The sequence below is a fragment of the Pteronotus mesoamericanus genome, unplaced genomic scaffold, assembly GCF_021234165.1.
Source record: "Pteronotus mesoamericanus isolate MK-2021 breed Mesoamerican mustached bat unplaced genomic scaffold, CSHL_Meso_final contig_101, whole genome shotgun sequence".
NCBI lineage: Eukaryota > Metazoa > Chordata > Mammalia > Chiroptera > Mormoopidae > Pteronotus > Pteronotus mesoamericanus.
This window is the reverse complement of record NW_026555001.1, coordinates 28,097,817-28,118,048: the sequence shown is the minus strand read 5'-3', so window position 1 is coordinate 28,118,048 and position 20,232 is coordinate 28,097,817. Positions and strand designations below refer to the sequence as shown.

At 64.0% G+C, this 20,232-nt stretch overlaps 1 protein-coding gene across 1 annotated transcript in view; it reads left to right on the top strand.

The window, feature by feature from the left end:
- The window catches only part of RNF144A (ring finger protein 144A), a 63,083-nt gene that overhangs the window by 31,013 nt on the left and 11,838 nt on the right, over window positions 1-20,232 (top strand). The window contains exons 2-3 of the mRNA XM_054566645.1: window positions 14,892-15,037; window positions 20,058-20,162. Coding sequence (XP_054422620.1) covers window positions 14,903-15,037; window positions 20,058-20,162 — 240 coding nt within the window. The 5' untranslated portion in view covers window positions 14,892-14,902. The remainder of the gene's footprint in view (window positions 1-14,891; window positions 15,038-20,057; window positions 20,163-20,232) is intronic.

Below are 20,232 nucleotides of genomic sequence, written 5' to 3'. Positions count from 1 at the left end.
GGGGTTACTGAAGTTCGCCGCCTGGGTTTGCTCCCTGCCTGCCGCCAGGTCTTCCCTCCCGCCCTCAGCTGCCCCACCTGAGCGAGGAGGGGCCGCGCCGCAGCGTCTGCGAGGGTGTGGGCCGCGGGGTGGCCGTGCGTCTCTGCGCTGGAGCCCTGGGCAGGCCAGCAGCCTTGTTGCCTGGCTTCAGGAGCACCTTTCACGTTCCCAAGTGGTTTGTTTACTTCCTGAGCCTGAAAGAAGAGCCCAGCCGAGTGCTGGCTGCCTTTCATTCTGACCTTGGCAGTGAAGAGGTTGTGTGAAGTCACTGGTCAGCATGATGCCAATTAAGGCCGGTGCGGGTGTGTTGGGGGGTTTGGCGTTGAGAAAAGCTTTGAAAACAACCCTGATTTGGCGTCTGAAAGAAACCTGCCCCCCATCCCCAGGCCCGATGTCCTTCCGGCTTTGTGGACTTATCGTTTGCCTTCTTTATGCCTTTTCTTGTATTTTCCCCTAAAACATCATGTGATACTTTTGCAATCAGAAAAGACATGACAAACGCCTTCCTCTTTCTAAGTGCGATGCGGGGTCAGCCGGGGTTTCCCGCTGCCCGGAGCGCATTGCAGGAACGCTGGTCACGCCCTTGGAATTCGATTCCTGTGGAGACTGTTCCTTTTCCGCGGCTGTGCCCAGACGCGGACCGCGCTGATCGGTTTCCGAGGGAGGCATTTGAGTTTTGAGACTGACATCCTATGAAAGCGCATCTCCTGTCTCAGGATGCTCACTCCACCTGTGTGCCAGGCTGCGTGGGGGGGGCGGGGCTTGTGGGGGAGCAAAGGTGTGTGACGTGGACGCCCCCTCCCTGGAGGTTTCCGCGTGCGCTGAGGACGCCGTTCATGTTGCATTTCCCGAGACCCACGACCCTAAGGAACGGGAGTCCCGAGGAGGGCGGTCTCGCCTGTGGCGGCTCCCGCGAGGCCTCGCGCTGCTTTCCGGCCCCGCCCGGTCCTTGGCCGGCGCCCCTTCCCTCGCACGCGGCCGCGCTCTCCGGCCTCTTGGCTCCACGTGGACGGCACCCCCTCCGTCACGTTCCCGGTGCGGCCGCAGGGGGTGCCCTGTCCTCCCCGGACCCCCCGCCGTCCCTCGCCTTGAGGAAACAGTGGTGTTGGAGGGGCACGTGGAGGGCTCCCCGTTATTTACTAAACCCATGCGCGTCTGGGGGCGACCTGGTGTGTGCTCGGAGGCTCCTCGCCGGGAGGTCGGGGAGCAGCTGCCCCGTCAGCCTGTGGCGATGGCCGTGCGAGCAGCACTAGGCAAAGCGGCTCACAGGGACTGGCGGCCCGTCCAGCGCCATTGCGTCCATGCTGTGCTGCTCATTTTATCAACTGCACGGTCAGCGGCCCGGGACGGGGAGCTGCCTGCCCCGGGCTCAGCAGGGGCCCCGACGCAGGACCCCGGCCCCCAAACACCGGCTCCACCCACCTGCCTCAGAGGCGCTGTCCCCTCAGCAGACGCTTGCCACGTGCCCGGTCGCGTGCGGTAGGGAATTGGCCTGGTTTCTTCACGGACACATTGAGCAGGAAATGCAGGTGATTTAAACTGCCTGGAGGACTGGCCAGAGGAGCTCTGAGTATTGTCAGATCGGGGTCCTCCTGCAGAAGTTGGGTGTTTTCCTTCCCCTCTGGTGGGGGGCGGGCAGAAGCAGCACCCCCAGCGACGTCACGGGGACCGAACGCCGTCCGGTTGGCAGAACTGGCCTTGGCCTTTCGGGCACCTGATAAAAGCTCTGCTTGGCGGTTTGTTTTGGGAGAAGGGTGGGTTGCGCCTAGAAACCCCGAGCCACCAGGAACGTCCCGGCAGCCCGTTAGGAAAAGAGTATTTTAAGGCAGAAGCTAAGAGGAGCTGCCTCCCTTGCCTGCGGCCGCCGCCTCCCTGGCGTTTCTGAAATTCAGGACTATCGGTGGGAGGGGAGGGCGGGGGCTGTCTCTGCCCGAGACCCCCCCCTAGGCCCCGCGGGCACCAGCGTGGAGATGCGCCCCCGCCCCGCGGCAGCCTCGGCGACAAGGGACGCGGGCGGGAGGCGTGCCCGCCTCGCCTCTGGGACAGGTGACTATCGGCAGGGTCGCCAGCGGTTCAGATTAAGTGGCGTTAACCCCCGGGGCACTTGCTTGATGGCGAACCTGTGCTGGCTGCCCCCCTGGCCCGTCTCCCTTCGTGTGTCTCTATCGGTTTCCTGGGACCCCCCCCCCAGGGGCAGGCGTCCTCTCAGGATCTGCTGCGGGGGCGCCCAGGAGAGAGGCTTCCATGGACTTCTGTTTCGTACGCGCACAACGCGGGCAGGCCCCAGAGCTTGCTGGGAGTAGAGAATGGGAAGGCACTTCTGTGCGCGGAGCGTGGGCGCGTCTGGGTGGGGGGTTGCAGGTTGGCGGGCCTCCCGCGAGCGCTTCCAGGAGCACCGATGCCTTCAGAAACGGGTCACCGCCGCAACGAGCTGTGGGCATCTCTGCGTAGGGCCGCGGATCCCTCGTGACGGACGCCTCATTCTGCGAGCTGTGCTCTTCGTGGCTTTTCCACCGTGCGTTCCTCCCGCGCGCTGCTGCGGCGGCTCTCCAGGGCCTCACGACTGGGACCCGGAACAAAGTGGCGTTTTTATAGGAAGACGGGGTGTTACTGATCGAGACAGCTTTTTGCAAAGACAGCAGACGGGGCAGAGAGCCGGGGGCCTGCGGTCCGCAGCCAGCCCATGCTCGCCGCCCCTGGCCCTGTGCCTTTGCCCACGTCCTTCCCCTGGCTGAGCCCCTCTTGGGAAGGGGGGAAGACAGGTTCTAGAAACTTCTGGCTTTCCTTATTTACATTAAAAAAATACAGAGCAAGAATATCCTTCGTCGTGACTCACAAGGTAAAATATGCTGGCAGAGTGCTCTTTATTTTATTTCGGGCGAAGCAGGCGGACGGTGAGCATTTAGGACGCGGAGTGAGCCAGGCCGCCTGCGCGCCAGAACAAACTCCCGGCTGGCACGGCCCCCAGCCAGCCGCCGGTCGCCGCCTGCGCTGGGCAAACCTGGCTCTTCCGGGTTTATTCTGGGGGCGCAGAAAGCTGCTGCGGTAACTGGAAGGCGTCCCGTGGCCGCGGCCGCAGCGAGGGCTCCGTGCTCCCTCGCAGGGCTCCGGGCGCTGGGGACGCGCCGCTCCGCCCCGCCCCTGGCCAGCCCGCTCCCATCACAGGGAGCAGCACACTCAGGAGAACAGTCATTCTCTCCGACCGTACGAAAAAAAGCACCCCGAATTACCTGTGAGTTTATTTAGCTGCGATGGCTAGGAAAACAAACAGACGCTCCCTCAGGACAGAGGAGGCACCTTGACCCTGGGGGGTTCGTCGCCGTGGCCTGGGCGCCTCGTCCTCCAAGGTCAGGATGGGTGGCCGTCACGCTCCGCCCTCCGGGGGCCCCCCGAGCCCACCCCACTTCCCGGCAGCGAGCGTGTGAGGCGGGCGGGCTCCTGCCGGTCCGCTGAGGCCTCAGGCTCGGGGACGAGGCGGCCTGGCGCCCGCAGTGCCCTGGGTGCCCTGCCCCTGACGCCCCCGCCCTGTCTGGGACAGCCGTCACGGGGGGTGGCGCGCTCGGCGTGACGGGGACAACGGTGGCCATTCTGGGGGAGCGGTGGCCGTGTCCGAGCGCAGCGTCACACCTGTGACCGTGCCTCGCCCTCACCACACCCTCTGAGGTCAGTCCCGTCGGGGGCTGGGCGGTGTCCCCCGCACACTCGCCGGTCGGAGTCCCACCCCGGGCGCATGCGTTGGGAGGTGGGCCTTCACGGGGGTCACGTTAGGAGGAGGTCGTGAGGGTGGGCTCTGACCCAGGCCCCAGGCGCTGCCATCGAACGGGGACATTTGGAGACGGACGTGCCAAAAGCAACGGCCACGGGAAGAGAGACGTGGAGAAGGCGGCTGTTACACGCTGGGTGCGGGGGGTGCTCAGAGGGACCGACCGGCCCACGCCTGACCTCGGATGTCCAGCCCCAGCGCTGGGAGGCCGCGGACGCCTGTGGTTCGCCTCCCCCAGTCTGGGGTCGGAGGGGCGACCGCAGGCCGCCAGGTTCCAGGTCCGGCGCTCGAAGCCCCGGGCGGGAGGGGGCTGCCGGGAGCCTTCCTGGCACACACCTGCCTGGCCTGGGTCGCCACCCCGTGGTGACCGCGTCCCTTTTGGAAGTGTTGTGCTACACATACTGCCCCCAAAGTGCGGTCGACACAGGCTCGAGGGCACAGAAGCATTTGTTAGACACACGCACACACACTCGAGACGGGGACTTGTGTGCGCTGAAATCACACTCAGCTCTACCTTCCTTCCCCAGATGTGTTCTGCTTTGCCACGTTTTTCTTACTTGTTTTTCTCATTGCAAAGTAGCGCGTGCACTTTGCAGACTATCTGGCCAGTGTAGGGAAACAGAAATGCTGATTCGCATCTTGTTTTCTGAGTCCGTGGCCGCCTGCCGGGCTCCAGCCTCTCCCCTCCTCTCCAGTGGCAGGAGCCGCCCTGAGGGGGGCGGGGGGCTGCGCAGGGCTCTCTTAAGCGCCCTCCATTTCCAGGCCCCCGTGAATGGCGCGGGAGCGAATGTCCCTTCCCTTGCCTGGCTCTGGAGTCGGCCCGGACGTGGCGGGGCTGGGCCCAGGGACGCCGGCCTGGGGCCTGTGCTCACCCCGGCTGATCAGCGTAGGTGCGGAAAGATAACAAATGTTGCGACGGTAACAGAGGCAGCGATTTTGGGGACGTGATGGTGGAGATGGAAGAGAAGGAAGTGCAGCGCCGGGGGCGGGGAGGGGGGCCCCCGCAGCCCCGGGAGGGAGGGACGAGGATTTTCCTTGACCCCTTGCTCTCGCAGGCCCCTCCCTCCAGCTTGTCGCCTGGGGCTGAGCGTCCTTTGCCTCGTGAGCTGCCCTGGCAACCCAGAGCCCCGTTTCCTCACGGGCCCTGCCACTCAGCGCGGTGGCTTGGCAGCCGCTGCTCGTCCCCGGGCGACGGCGGAGGAGGCTGGGACGCGTCGCCCACGGCTGCCCCTCGCTCGGGCTTTGCTGCACTTGCGGCGTGGCTTACGCTCCCCCTTACCCAGCCCGCGCCCTTGCCTTCGAAGGAGGCCTGAATGGGTCTCTGCTGTGGGCAGAGGAAGTACCGAGGGTTTATTTCTAGGTTTCCTGTGTTGGCCGATTTTGAATGCAGTTGTCTTTCTGGTCCCTTCTCCCTGGTGTGCAGACAGGCCTGCAGCCCAGGTCACGGTGCGCGAGAGCCGTGGGCGCTGGAGGAGGGGCCTGAGGCCCCTCGGCGCAGGCCGCCCGGGGCGTCCCTCCGGCCTCACACAGGCCGCAGCAGCCTCAGCCATGGGGCTGCCGCCCCCCCGGCCCCCCCGAGCCGCCCGCTCCCCCGGAGCCGAGCGGGGGACCGGCATTTTGCCTGGCCTCCCTCCTGCAGGCCGGGGCCGGGGGCCGGGCGAGCTCCTGGGCAGGGCAGCTGTGCCGCGAGGCCGAGGGGCAGCCTGGAACGCCGCCGCGCCTCTTCGTGCACTTGGCAAACCGTGGGCGGCGACGGCCCCCGCCCCCAAGCCACCCAAGGGATGTTATATAATTCCCATGTCACCCCCGCACCCCTTCTTAGACGGCGCATGTTTTCCTATCTTTGTAACGTTTTTTTTTCCTTTTCGAAGAATTTTTGGAGTGGGTTGCGCTGCGTGGAAACAGCCCCAGCTGGGCTCCTCTGTGGACAGACCGCTGTTTCTTGGCACGGGGCTCTGGGATTGGGTTGCCTGGCGGACCCTGTCCCTTGCAGCCCCGCCCCGTCCGGGCCTCTGGCTCGGGAGCCGCTTTACCCGAGAGGCTGGCCGCTCCCAAGAGGGTGTCCCTTGCGGCCTGTCCAACAAAGTGCCTGGCTTGTGCTCTTCCTTTCCCATTCCCCAAATTCTGTTTTCAAGAGATTAGCCCTTTGGGAGAAGGTCATTCCCGCCCCCCCCATTTTGGTATTTATTTTGACTTTCCTAGGCGCTGAAGAAGTTTCCGAAATTTATTTGTAAGGAGGGATGTTGCAGGAAGAACGTCACTTCTCCTCGTTTGTCGGACCGATTTTACGAGTGGGGGGTCCCCCGTCTTTGTCCGCGGAGGCCCACGTACGGAGCGCGCCCGTTTCTCCCCCACGCCCCGCCGCCCCAACTCTCTCCCCAGGCTCTGGGTTAAAAATGAAACCGTCGCTCTGTGGCCCGCACTTCCCCATGTTCCCGTCCTTCCTGCTTGGCTCTCCCTTTTCAAAAATTACCTTGGTGCCCTTAGGCCTTTTCAACGTGGCAGAACCTGCTGCTGTGAACCGTTTCCCGCTCCCAGTTTTTAATTCGAGGGATAAATTCCCGGCCCTGGGATCACCTGACCCAAGAACGTAGCCCTCCTTTGGCCCCTGACAACCGCGGCCTCCCCGACGTGCTCTGTCCCAGGCAGCCACCAGCCGCGCGTGTCCACGGGTCCCTCCACGACCGGGGCGCAGCGCGTCCAGGGAGTGGTCGGTCCGTCTCGCAGGCAGAGCGCGAACCCTGTCACCGTCCCGCTACGTGAAGCCGGGTGCAGGGTGCTCGGGGCGGGGAACGGGCCGGGCCGCGGCCGGCGCCCCGGGTGCCGGGCAGAGATGGCTGGCAGCTTCCGCAGCAGCGCACAGCAGGTGGCGGGGCCCGAGTCTCTCTCTGGGCGATGGTCACGTAAAGCTACTGGGCCCGCAGCGGCGTTTTTATTTCACGGCGGAGAAAGGCACACCCAGTGGCTGGGAGCTGGCGAGCCACCTGCTTGGGAAACACCCCGCGTCGCCTGCACGTTATCCCAGACGTCTCTCAGAGCAGGGCACCAGGTGGCCATGTCACAGGGCGTGCCGTCCTCCCGGTCCCAGGGGGCTTCTAGGGTCGCTGAGGACCGGTCCCTGGAAGCACATCCCCCCAGCTTCTGCCCCGCCGGCGAGCGTGGCGTGTCACGTGACCTGTGCCGACCCATTTTCAGGGCGCATCTCGGCGCCAGGACCCGGAGCTGGACGAAGCAGGTTCCGCTTTTTTCGGGGCCGTGATTCTAGACTAATGATGCTCCAGGGGCCCGAGACTTTTGCGCCCTTCGGATACAAAAGTGATTTTTGCGAATCAGACGAACGCCGCTGCCCTCGAGGAGCGCGCTCTGGGAAGGGAGGCAGAGCATACGCTTGCAGGCTGAGCGAGGGGAGCGGTAGAGCGCGGCAGCGCCGCACAGGACAGGGAAGAGCGGAAGGCGGCCTGAAGTGTCGGGGGGTGAGGGGCGAGGAGCTTGCATGCGACCTGCGTCACCGGGGAGCCCCTGGGAGTCAGGGAGCTGGGGAGGCCTGATGAAACAGTGTCGTGGCCGCCATGCGGGCGTCTGGGGAACCGGAGACGCATCCCCAGCCCCCCGCCCCTTGTCCTTTTTGCGCAGGTGGTGGGCAGAGCAGGCGGGGGCGGGGCCTGGGCTCGGCGAGGGGGCCTGAGGCTGCGCAGCCCCGGAGACCTGGGACCGGCGTCCCTCTGGAACAGCACGACGCTCCGGAGGGGCCGCGGCCGTGCCAGAGGCCTGCGATGGCCCCTGTACGAGGAGGACAGCGGCTGGACTTCGCGCATTCGATCGCTTTTGGTGCCGTAATTCTGTACTAACGATTCTCAGGTGACCTACACGTTTTGCGTCCTTATGGGAGTGTAGTCCCATTAGACCCATTATGATTTTAGCGACCGCGAGCTTCCCTGAGACACTTCTGTGGCGGCTCCACGTCTGTCCTCCACGACCGCCACACTCGGGGACAGCACGCCCAGGTCCGGGGAGGAAACACCCCGGTGTGACGCGGCGCCGGGGACACACACGTTTCCTAGACCCGCGTTATGGCGGGAACCCTCAGCAGGAGTGCTTCCTGGCGGGGAGACAGGTGTGTCCAGGTTGTCGGGGGTGTTTTCTTGGGAATAACATGAGGTCCGCGTCTCTGTTTCCCTTCAGGACAGGTTGCGTCATGGTATCGGATGACAGTTCCCTGGAGGGTGGGCTTCGAACGAAGCCTCAAGCTCAGGGGACCCGGGACCCGGGTCTGCGCGTGGGGCCCCGCCCGTCTGTGTCCTTCGGCGTTTGCGAACGTTAAGTCAAAGCTCTGTTTCTGCCTCTGGGTCGTCCTGTCGGAACTCATCTTGAGTAAGTTTGTCGTTGGTTTTGCATCGAGCAGAGCTGCCCGTGTCGTCTAGCTGGGGGGTGGGGGATGGGCGGGGTTTGGGGGCAGAGGGGGATGGGGAGGGGCCAGCAGCAGCGCCGGGGTCACGTCTCTCCACCTAGGGAGCGTGTCTGCACTTGGGGTCTCCCCAGCCAGCGTCAGAAGAGGCAGAGATGGGAGCAGCCTCGGTGTCTTCCGGATCCCTCTTGGGATAGGACTTTCGGGCTGGGACACGTGGGCCGAGCGACGTTGGAGACAGAAGCCTCCGTGGCCTGGGGGGACGGAGCTTGGGCTGGACCCTTGCTGACCTCGTGGTCCTGGCCACGCCCCTTGTCCAGTGCCCTCTAGTCCGGTCCAAGGGCAGCCTTCTGCCCACAGAGATGGGGAGCCCTGCAAGGGAGGACAGGTCTTTTCCTGGCTGTTGACCACGGCCTCCTGCATCTGCCGTCGGGGGACAGAGCGGGGCTGTCTGTGTGGGCCACCCCCTGCTCATCGGGGCAGGCGCGCGCTGGGTAGATTGCAGCACCTCAGCCCCCTGAGCGGTCTGGCAGTGCCACCAGCCGGCAGAACGCCGCATTTCATCGCAGGAGGGCCCTGTGGGGCGGAAGGTCTTCCGAGGCGCGGAACACCGCGCCTTTACTGTTCCTGCGGTAAAAACATCATGGCGTTTTTTTCTCTGAGGTGGCCCTTCTGCCTCTTTTGTGTCCCAAAGGTGGACCAGCCAGATGAACACGTGTGTGTTGAAGGCAGTGGCCGGGGCAGGGGCTGGAGGGAGCCTTGCTGAGCTCGGGGAGCGTCGCCCGCCCGGCCCGGCAGCGTGGAGCAGGGCCGCGGGGCTGCGTGTGAGCACAGCCGGTCCGGGGCCGCCTTGGGCCGGGGGAACCGGCTCCCCAAGCCGGGAGCCTCGGGTCAGAATCCGGGATTTGCCACCGTTGACCTTGGGGCGGAGGGCCAGTCATTTCCAGGTCGCCGAAGAGAACAGGCTGACCGCGTGTCTCTGCCCTGTTCACAGATGAGCCGCGGAGCAGGAAACGGGGCGGACGCCCAGAGCCAGGGCAGAGTGTCTCAGACGCTATTCAGCATGATTTGATCAGGCCATAGGTAGAGGGGGACCCTCGGTTCTACCGGCGGCAGGGCGAGTGTGGCCTCCCTTCGCGCGACTGCTCGTCGCGGAAGACCTTGTCCTCTTCGCTCCGGGGAGCCGGGCAGCGCCCACGGAGCCTGGGCTCTCGTTTACCTGGCTGCCCGGCAGTGACGGAGAGAACGAGGCAGAGCTGTTTCCTCTCTGACGGGGTTTTTTAGACGCTTCCAGTCTCGAGGGGGAGGGAGACAATAAATACATCAGGAGGGTACAGGGCGGGCCCCAGGGGGCTGTGGGGTCCCGCGAGGGGCGGGGCCAGGGTGGCGGTGCTGGCGGTGCCCTGTGGGTGGTCGGACGCTGGACAGAGGGGGCGGGGCCAGCACGGCAGGCGTCCCGCTCTGGGACACCGCCCTTCGCGGTGTTATTGTCACAGCTGTCACACGGCTGAAGTGACGTGGGCCTCTTCAGGCTCGTCCCGCTTGTCTGCCAGCCACGGGGTCCCTTGGTTGTCCTCACGCCCGCGTCGCCTGGAGAAGTCGTGGAGCCCTTGGGAATAAGTGGCACCGTGGGCGCCACGGTGAATTTTTTTTTTAAATAAACTCTTTGAGGGCCGTGCAGATTTAATTTGCGACAGACCTAGCTTTGGATACAGGTGCGGAAGCGGGCGCCCACGCACAGTCCCGCAGGGAAGCGTTGCGGGGCCACGGCGACACGGGGGGCCCGGCCAAGCTCCTGCATGCCCCGTCCCCGGCGCGCAGCCCCCGGCCTCGCCAGCGCCCCCAGCCGAGGGCTGCGCTTGGTTCCGCTGAGGAGCCTGCGTGGAAACACCGTCCTCTCCCCGGCCCGCCGGTCGCTGTCTTTGTGAGCCCAGGCCGCCGTAGCAAAATTCTGTAGGCTGGGGGGCTTCGGCTGCAACGATTCTTTTGCCCTCAGCCCCGGAGGCTGGAAGCGCAGGATCAGGGTGACACCGTGGTCTGGTGTTTGTGAGAACGCTCTTTGTGGCTTCGAGCTCCGGGTCTTCTCTGCTGAGTGCGTGTGTGCACGCGTGCGCGGGCATGAGTGAGAGAGAGGGAGAAAGAGAGAGATCCTCCTCTTTACTAGGCCGTGGACCTGTTAGGCTGCAGGCCTGCCCTTACGGCCTCATTTACCTCTAATTGCCTCCTAAAGACGCTGCGGGAGAGGGCTGCGGCGTGAACTTGGGGGGACGCAGTGCAGCCCCCCGTATTTGCACGAGGGCTCACTCTTCGTGCTGCGCCTCCTGTGGGTTTGGTCAAACGTGCAATGACCTGAGTCCACCATTACTGTGTCACACGGGGCACTTTGCTGCCCTGAGCACGCCCCGCGCTCTGCCGGCCGCCCCACCCTGCGCCGCGGGGGACCGCTGACCTCGCGCTGTCCCCGCCGCGGTGCCTCTCCCGGGGTGCCGGAGAGCGGGCACCGTGCAGGCTCCGGCCTTCCACGATCGGCTCGCTTCAAGCGGCCGGAGGCGCTGCATGGCTAGGGGGCCTTTCGTTTCCTTTAGGCGCCAAGTGGGTGTCCACCCTCTGCCGGACCCGCGGGGTGTTTACCGGCCACCTATGCGGGCATCTCGGCGGCATCTGCGTTGCGGGGATTACGGGTGCCGCCGTGGCACCGGGCGTGGGCAGGGCTTGTGCGGGTGCGCGTCCCCGGGTTCCCGGGGCAGAGGCCGGGCCCGTGTCTCTTGCACCTCCGCGGGTCCGGAGAGCACCACTCTCAGCGCGCCCGGGCGGGATGGAAGGGGCCTGCCGCGCGGCTCAGGACGGGCCGGCGGTCAAGCAGACGGCTGGCCAGGCGCCAGCGCGGGGTGAGCCTGGGCAGGGGTCGCATCCTCTCTGTGCCTCAGCCTCCTCCTTCGTAAAACTGGTCTGGTAGCAGAAATGAACGTGCAGATGCATGACGTGATGCCTCAAAGGGATACCGTAGTGCCTGACAGACAGGAAGCAGTCACGCTGTGTGTTTATAAACACAGCGCATCCAGTCGGAGCGCCTCGCTGACTCACCCAAGGGCTGACCGGGAAGCCACACCTCCCGGGAGTCACCGACAGGAGTGAATGGGAGTCAACAGGCCACGTTGGCCCGTGCCTGCCCCACCCAGGCTGTGCGGCTGTGTCTGGGGGGGCGATGGGTGTGTTGAGGGGAAGCCCCGCAGGCTTTGGTGCCGTTCGGAGCCGGGCGGGGCGCGCTCTCGGGAGGGAAGGCGAAGGCCGGCAGTGGCCAGGCGTTGCTGTGGCTGAGAAGCCCTGGAAGGCTGGAGCGAGCACAGGTGGGGGCCGCCCACCCCGCCCGAGTTCCTGCCTCCGCAGGTGCGTGCCCGCAAGTCCCCGGCCACACCGGGCTGCTGTGTCGGGGGCGCACGCCGAGCCCCTCCGCCAGGCCTCCTGCCCCAGAGGCTCGGACGCGGGGCAGCCGAGGGCCTCCGGGAAGCGGGGGCACTTTTCAGCGTGCCGGGCACCAGGCTGGGCAGTCGGGGGAGTCAGACAAGCGGTGAGGACGGGGCTGGGCAGCGGGCGGGGGGCAGACGGGGGTGATGCCCAGCCGGCGTTCGGAGAACAGGGGAGGTTCGGAGGAGGTCGTGGCGGGCAAGGGGGCCCCTGACCGGCTGGCACCTGCTCTCCCATCCTTTACTTTCTTTGAAGGGGTGAACGTGGGAGGAGAGGCACCCACGGAAGTCCACGCCCTGCACCCCAGGGGCAGGGTGGTTCTGGGCCAGGAGACGCGAGCGCCTTCTCTCAGTGGGCGGGCGGCCCCCCCCACGCACCGTCCCCACCCCCAGGCTTCCCCGCCCGCACGCCGCACCCGTCCCCACGCCCGGCGCTGAGCGCTGCCCCAGCCCGGGCTGAATGAGCCACTCGCCTCGGAAACATTTTGAATTTTGCTTAGATTGAATAATACTTGTGATTGACCAGCTGTGCTTAAAATAGTTTTTTGTTTCACATGACTTGACATCCACATGAGGAAAACAAAGGCTGTTTTTTTCCTTTTATTGTGCATTGTGATCCTTTTAGCAAATTCCTGCCTCTAGTTCGCAGCTGTCTCGTGTTTACCAAGCCATGTTCGGCCCATCCTGTGTGTAGGAAGGTCTGCCATGGGCTTAGACAATAGACACTCTTTCTTGGTAAAATATGACCTATTGTTGTCAGTGTTGGAGTCACGATTCGGAGAGCACCTCACAGGGGGTCTGCTCCGAGAATTCAGGAGAGAAACCCCCAGCCGGCCGGGGGGTGAGGGGCCGTGTGGACACGCGCCAAGGGCAGTGGGAAGCCACTCAGTCTCCTGGGCAAGTGGAAACTGAAAAAGGAAGCAAGAGGTCAAGCCAGCGGCTCGGGCTCAGGGTCACGTCTTCGGAGAAGCTGTAAACAGGAAAAGGGGCCCAGCCGGGCGCCTGGGGGAGGGGGCGCGGGGAGGGGCTCGGGCAGGACCCGCGGTGCAGAGAGACAGGCAGCGGTCGCAGCGGTGGCCTTCAGGGACCCCACGCTGAAGGGGCGAGCCCGAGGCATCTGCCCTTCCGAAACACATCTGGGGACAATGTTCAGTCCTGGACCGCACTGCCCGATGGAGGATAAAGGCTTTTGGAGACTTTGCTTGCTTCTTCCAGAGATTACGGCCATCAGCTTGACCCGCCTCAAAAACTGAGTTTCTCAATGCAATTCTCTGCCCAACAACATTCCTCCTGTCTTTGGTCCGTGGCAGTTCGCGTCCAAGTCCTTCATCCCGACCCAGAATAATGACTTGCACTTTCCAAGCAGGCACTAGGTCTCGGGGATGTCAAGTGAGTTCTCACTCAGCACAAGGGCCGCAGGGCAGCCGCCGGCGCGTGGGCGAGGGTTTACGGGGGGTGGGGGGGAGGAGAACCGTCAGTCGCAAGGGGACGTGCGTCTCCGAAATCGTGCGCCACGGCTGTGCGAGCGTTCGAACCCGTGCCTGCTGGGTCCCGGGACGCGATCTGTTTACCTAGAGACACGCTCCCGGGGCCTCCGTTCCCCGGATGACAGCCCGCCTCCCCGGCTCTCGGACGGGGCAGCCGGTCCCCAGCCGCTGGCCCCGGGGGCCGCCCGCAGCCCCGAGGGTCTTCTGAAGCCATCGAAGCCGCACGATTCAGGCGGAGGGTGGCACCCTTCTCAGGGCCAGCGCCCGTTGTTCACCAGAACACGCTGCCACGCAGACGCTTTACAACGTCGCCCCCCCCATGTTTCAAAAACAACAAAGCACCGTAATCGTCCCTCTGCGCACGGAGCCTTGAGAGATGGGACTGCAAGCAAAGTATTAAGGATTCAAACGGAAAAAAGATGCAGGGAAATAGAAAGGAAAATAAAACAAAATCGGGGCCCATGAGCCCAGGATCCAGAAAGCTCTCGTGGGCGTTTAAAAGAGTAACAGACATAAGAATAAATCCAAGGTGGAGAGCGATGGAATCCACGAAGTGCGTTCAGGCAGGTGAGGACCGTTGATTCCGGTCCCCCCGGCACCCCCAGTAACAGGGTGACCCCCGAGTCCTCTGAGCGTTCTTCGTTGTAAGGTCATGTAATGAGGCTTGTTTAAATAATCTGGAAGGTGCCAGCCAATTCAAGATTTACCTGAACTTGGGTCACAGGGTTGTTTTCTAACAACAGAAAATGCACTCACTTGAGACCCAGCTGCTCAGACAGCGTCAGACCTGACGAGAACCGGGCGGGGGGGCGGGGGGCGCGGGGAGGGGGTCTCGGGGAGTACCCTGCGCCACAAAGCAGACGGGGACTGGGTTCCAGCCATGCTTTTACTGCCCCCCCCCCCAGGCCAGCAGCCTGAGAAGGGGGCGGGTGAAAACCCCACACCCACCTTCCCTTGAGCTTTCAGAAGCCCGTTGTGGGGGGGGAAGCGTGGGAATTTGGGAGCAGCTGTTTCTCGTGGGGGGCGGGGCGGACAGGGAGTCCCTTGCTCCCTCTGTCCCAGTGTCACCTCCTCTCCTGCCGGGCCCTGTGGTGTCTGGCCAGGGAGGCTGTGTGCTCTCTGGGCAGGGGGAGAGGTGGCAACCATTTACTCTCAGGTGCCCATGTTAGGGGAGGTAAGGTCTTGGATTGGCCATCGGGCTGCAAGCTGCTCAAGCTGTTTGGCCTCGTTGAATTTTCTTGTCTCAGTTTCCCCCTCCCACGCGCCCGGGAGTTTTCCTGGCCTCTTACTCCCCCCTCACTGGGCGGAGCCTGGCCGCCGGGTCCCCGCCTGGATGCCGCCCTCTGGCCCGGCTGCGGTTTCCTGCCTGGAGACCAGTTCGATCCCCTCCATAGCTAGTCTAACAGAAACTCGCTGCCAGGGCCGCTAAGGCTTTGTCCCCCTCGGCTGGGGGCTCGGCGGGGGGGGCGCCTTCCTTGGCGGTCCTCGGAGGGACGGAGGGAAGGGTGCGTCTGCCGCAGTTTGGAGATTAGACATCAACGCCACTGGCAATATGGGGCAGGGGTCACCCTCAGACGCAAGCCCGGGACTCTGGCTTAGACCTCTCGAGGCCCCTGAGTGCCCTGAGGCCCGCGGTCCGTCCGCAGCCACGCGGCCCCCGCCTGCTGCCCTCCCCCGGCCCGGGGCGGGCAGGAGCGAGCGGGCGCCCCACGGCCTGCCTTCTCTCGTTGCAGGCTGCCCGGCCATGACCACGGCGTGGTACCGGCCCACGTGGGACCTGGCCCTGGACCCGCTGGTGTCGTGCAAGCTGTGCCTCGGGGAGTACCCGCTCGAGCAGATGACCACCCTCGCCCAGTGCCGCTGCGTCTTCTGCACTCTGGTGGGTGCTTCTGGAGGGAACTTCTGTCCGAAAAGGATGTCACGGCGAGCCTTGGCGTTGGGGTTTACAGACACCCAGCCAGCCTGTGACCCCGCTTTTGCAGGCGGCAGGTCTCCCTTCCCAGGCATTCCCGTGCCAATTGGAGGGACTCCCTGGGTCCCCCCCCCCGTCCCCCGCAGGGAGAATTCCCCAGCAGGTGCCCCTGGTGCAGAGGCCGTGGGGTCAGCAGACTCCCGGAGCTGGTGGCGGATGCAGCCAAGCTGCCGTGGCCCGCGGCCCGCTTCCTGGGGAGGGACACCTCACCACGCCTCGCGTTAGGGGTAACAGCCACACGTGGGGGGGTTGTGACCACGCTAACCCAGTGTGGGCACGCGGGTGAACACCGAGCTGCTCCGCCAGCCCCCCCAGCTTCAGGCCAACCTCGAATGTGCGCACTTTGAAGCCACAGGTAGGTCTCCTTACGACCCAGCCTTATTTGGGGCCGAATGCCCTGCTCTTAGCAATTACAGGGACTGTCTCTCTCAGGCCCAACTCCCACCCAACGCCTGACCCATCAGAAAGGAAGGAGGAGGGGGTTGGGTCTACTCTCAGTTCAGTTTATTTACTTTTTCTTCCCATTCAAGGAATACAAAAAAAAAAATGTCCAAAAAAGAAACAGCTGCTTTCTTTCGACTTAAGCAAACCAAGAGTCTCCCCTCAATCTCCCTGCTGTGAACCGGGGCCGCCTGCGTGGGCGCACCCACGTGTGCGTATCTCCTGTCTTCCCGCCCGCCCGCCTGCGGCGCCCGCTCTTCACTCCCCCGCCCCCCGCCCCGTATTGCAGAGCTTGTGGCCCAGTCTCAGGGTCCCCTCGGGACGGCGGCTCATTCTGCCAGCGTCTCTCGGTGTAACAAACAAGGAGGCGGGGCTTTGAGGACATCCACGTCTCCATCCTCTGCCTGGGCCCTGCCGGGCCTCCTGCGGGGCAGAATCCTGGACCCCAAGCCCCTGGTCTCTTGAGAGTCTGTCAGTGACGCTCACTGGACTGGATCTCCGCGTCACAGCCCAAAAAGCCTTCCTCCGCAGCACGGGGGGGGGGGGGGGGGGGGGAAGGGGCTGCCCCCTCGAGGACGGACCGGATGTGCTGGACAGGCTGGGAGCTGAGGAAGACCGGGCGGAGAGAGAGCCCCCGGGGGCAGGTGGAGAGGCGGAGCCGCAGCCTTTGCCTCAGGAAGGGGCTCCTTTCCCTTTCTAGAGGGTGAGTGGCCGGCGGAGCAGGTCCGGGAATGACTGCCGGCTTCGGCTTCGGCTGCCTCCTGCAGGGGAGGCCAGTCCCCTGTCCCGGTGGCCCCGCCCCTGTCTGCTGCCTGCAGCCACCCACCTCGGTTCCCCGGCTTTGTCTTCTTCCCGTTGAGTCGTCCACTCACCCAGCCTTTTCACGAGGGCGTTCACTTTTTGTTGCTGTTTTGGTTTTCTGTTTCTCGAGAATAGGAGTGCAATAACTAAGCCACTGTAAGTCATGTCAAATGCATAATTTAACCCGGGGCTGTGAAGAGAGAAAGAGAGTGCTGTTTTCTCAGAGGAGGGCTGCGGGGAGGCAGCAGGGCCGCCGGCTGGCTGTTTTTAAGACCCTGCATGAGCAGTTACAATGTGGCAGGCGGGTGGCTGGCTCCCTGCTGCTCTGGGCGGGGGAGGGAGGCAGGCACCTGTGCGCAGGCCTGGGGGCGGGGGCGTGCCCTCCAGGGCTCCTGCATTGCAGTCGGATAATTCTCTCTTCAGGGCCCTTAGGAAAGGGCTTACCAAAGACGCGGGAAGGCCGAGGGCTGGGGTGGGGCATTCCCACGCCACCCCCTCGGTGGAGGGCGGAGGGTTTTCTGTGTCCGCCCCCCGCCCCCAGCCCACCCTCCCTGGGAAGGACCCCTGGGACTCACGCTCTCACCCCCCCCCCGCACTGCCCCCCGCCGCCCCCGTTCTGTGCACTGGCCTCCGCCTCCCCCAGCCGGCCTCCGTGCTCCCTTCCGGGAGGCCCCGCAGCCGCGAGGGCCTGGGACCCGGCCCGGGTGTTGGCAAGATGCCCAAACAGGCGCGCGTATCTTCCCAAGCCCCTTCTGATTCTTGAGACGTCAAACGAACAGCCTCTCGGTTTGTCCGTTGGGCGGAGTGAGGGCAGCGCTCCTGAGCCTCTGGCTCTGTTTGGGGGGCAAAGGGGTCACGTGGCGCTTTGACATTTGATGGCCGACACCTACGACGGATGGGATGGTGGGGAGATCCCGCGCGTCCACTTTCACGGAAGTTTCTCTGTTAGCCCACTTTTTGGTGCTCCTTTCAAAACACCTTTCTGCTTTACGATTGGAAAAGGGCGCTCGCGAGTCCTGGCCCCCCTGCTATCTGGGAGGGGGCTGGGCTTGCTCTTCCTGTGTTGCAACAAGTGGATCCTCCCAGAATGGAGCTGTTTCGTAAAGGGAGTCGGCGCCGGCCAGCTGGCCTTCGGGCGCCTGCAGGCCGAGGCGCTGAGCGCTCGGTCGATGCCCCGGGGGCGTGTCTCAGGCCAGCTGTAATTGCCTGGCAGAAGGAAGCCCGCCGGGGCGCACCGCCCTGCGGGGCGCGGCGGGAGGCGCCAGCACATGCCCGGTCTCCCGAGCCTGTGGCCTCCCGAGGCCCAGCGCAGGCGAGCTTAATTATAGAAAGTAGGGCAATGGCCTTGCGGCTAAGCTGTTTGTTTTTATTTTTCTTTCCATGACTGTAAGAAACAGGTCTCACAGACAGACAGACCGCAGAGCGCGTGGGTCACAGGCACGGAGTCGGTGCCGCGTCCTGAGCGTCGCTGTAGGTGGGGTGGTCAGACATCCCTTACTTGTCATGGAGAGAGCTGTGGCCCAAACTCATTAAGGAGCCACCGTGGCCTCTGCCCAGAAGGACCCGGGCTCCACGAGCCACTGAGCTCCAAAGACCACGGCCTCCTCCTTTCCTCGCGTTTCACGAGGCCATAAACAGGACATTCCTGTGACCTCCCGGCAGCAAACGGACCCCTGGAGCCGGGGCTCGGCACTGTCTCCCCACACAGGTGGCCCGGTGCCGCCAGGGGGGGCACAGGCCCCCGGAGGCCCTGCGGGGGCCCCCTCCTGCCCCCTTCTGTCCTGAGACCTGCGGTTGGTGCTGGTGCGTTTGCCCCGGCACCGCTGCCTCCCGGCCCCGCCTCGCTCCCCCGGGGACGGGGGCTCCCCACGATTCTCGGGTTGGCGAAACGCAGGTGATCCCAGGACAGTCTAAGTTCAGGGCCTCTGGCCGGGCAACGGAATCGACTGCCACGCGGGGGCCTCGGTCGGGCAGGCCGCCACGGCCCCCGGCGCGCGACGTCACCGCGTTCTGCTCAGGGCTCCTGAGAGACGGTCTGGAGCCCTCCCTCTGAGGGCTTCCTCGGTCCCCACCCATTTTTTAAAGAAATTGCCCTCTTGGGTCTTTCCTGAGGCACATTTTTTTTGTTTAGTCTGATAAGATGGTGAGAATTACTGCATTACTTGTTTAAATAAAATGCATAGTTTATTATTCATATATTGGACCAATACGACCGTATTTTGCCGTATATAATGTGCACTCACATTTTGGGCCCAAACTTTCAGGAAAAAAATCTTCTGTTTTAGTTTTTTTAACCTAATTTGTTACTTATTTATAGTTAGGTACGTGTTTTTAATATTATAAAGGAATTTTAGCAGTTCTTTTTTAACCTAATATGGTACAAGAAATTGTACGGAACAAATAATTACAAAAACACAAGAATAGAGACAAGGTATTTCAGGTCCTGCCCAGGTATAGTGTGCATCCTTATTATTCCCTCAAAAATTTAGGTAACAAGGAGCATTGTACGTGGCAAAATACGGGGCACTTCCCGCGCAGTCTCCCAGGCTGTCTCTCTGGCACAGGATTCCTCCACCTCCGCTGTGGGTGGGGCAGCCACCCAACCTGCAGGGGCGGGGCGGGCAGGGGGTGAGGGGGAGAGAGTGACGGGCTGGCTCTGACCGCCCCGCCGGCTCCTCCTGGGGGCCGCGTGCAGCACTGTCCCGGGCGGTTCCTGTGACGCGCTGAAGACTTAGAGGCCTTGGAAACAGCGCGCTGGGCTTTTCCTGGGGCATCGCCCTCGCCGGATTCCAGGTGTGACGGCGTCGGTGTGACAAACGCAGGCCTGGGCCGGGGGCCCTGGTCAGACGCGGGGGGCGGTGCCGGGAGGCCGATGCTTCTCGCTGCTGTCCTTCCGCGTCGTGGCCCCGGGGTCCTGTGCCCCTGCGCTCTCAGAGTGTGTGTCTCGGCACCTGTGGGCAGCGAGCCCACCTGGGGGCTGCCGGGTCTCCCTTCCAATGGGTACTTCTGGTGTGGACACTTCCCAGGGCGCCCCGGGCTCTGAGACCAGCAGGCTGTGGCGCAAGAGGGTTGCGCATGCGGCCTCATGGTCTCTGCTAGGGAATCACCCCCCGCCTGGGCTCCCTGACTGACCTCGGACACACACAGCGCGCGAGGCGGAGAGGCGTCCTGGACGGCGAGGGCCAGGGCAGGAGGCCGGCAGCTGGCCCCAGCGGGCTGGGCTCCCGGGGCGTGAGCCCGGGCCGCGGCAGGGCTGGGTCCTCGCTCTCTGGCTGAGCTGGGGACTCTGTTTTCACATGCGACGACGGAGGGGTCCCCCCGTCCCTGCCACAGTGGACACTAGCGTGCACTTGAGCAGGGTGACCCCAAGCCCTTCCTCCCCACCTGTCCCCTTGCGGGCAGCCCTCCGGGCCTTGTCCCTGCGGGGCTGTGAGCAGGGACCCCGTCCTTGTGCCCGACTCCTGTGCACCAGCGTGTGGCCCCGGCTCAGAGGCCACCCCGTCAGTACGGGTGGGTGAACAAAACCTCTGAAGGGGTGGCAGCTTCGGGCTACACAGCGAAAATACAAACAATGTGCTTGAGGTGTTTTTTGGTTTTGTTTTTGTTTTCTTATAATGCATCACTGTTTGTTCAGCCTCAAGGAAGTGCAGACGTTTACAGCTGCTTCTCTGTTTTCTCCTTCCAGTGCCTGAAACAGTACGTGGAGCTCTTGATCAAAGAAGGACTGGAAACGGCCATCAGCTGCCCGGATGCGGCCTGTCCCAAGCAGGGCCACCTGCAGGAGAACGAGGCACGTGGGCTCCCTTTCGGCCGAGCTGCGCTGTGTCCCAGCCCTCAGCTTGTTATACTCTTGCTTTCTA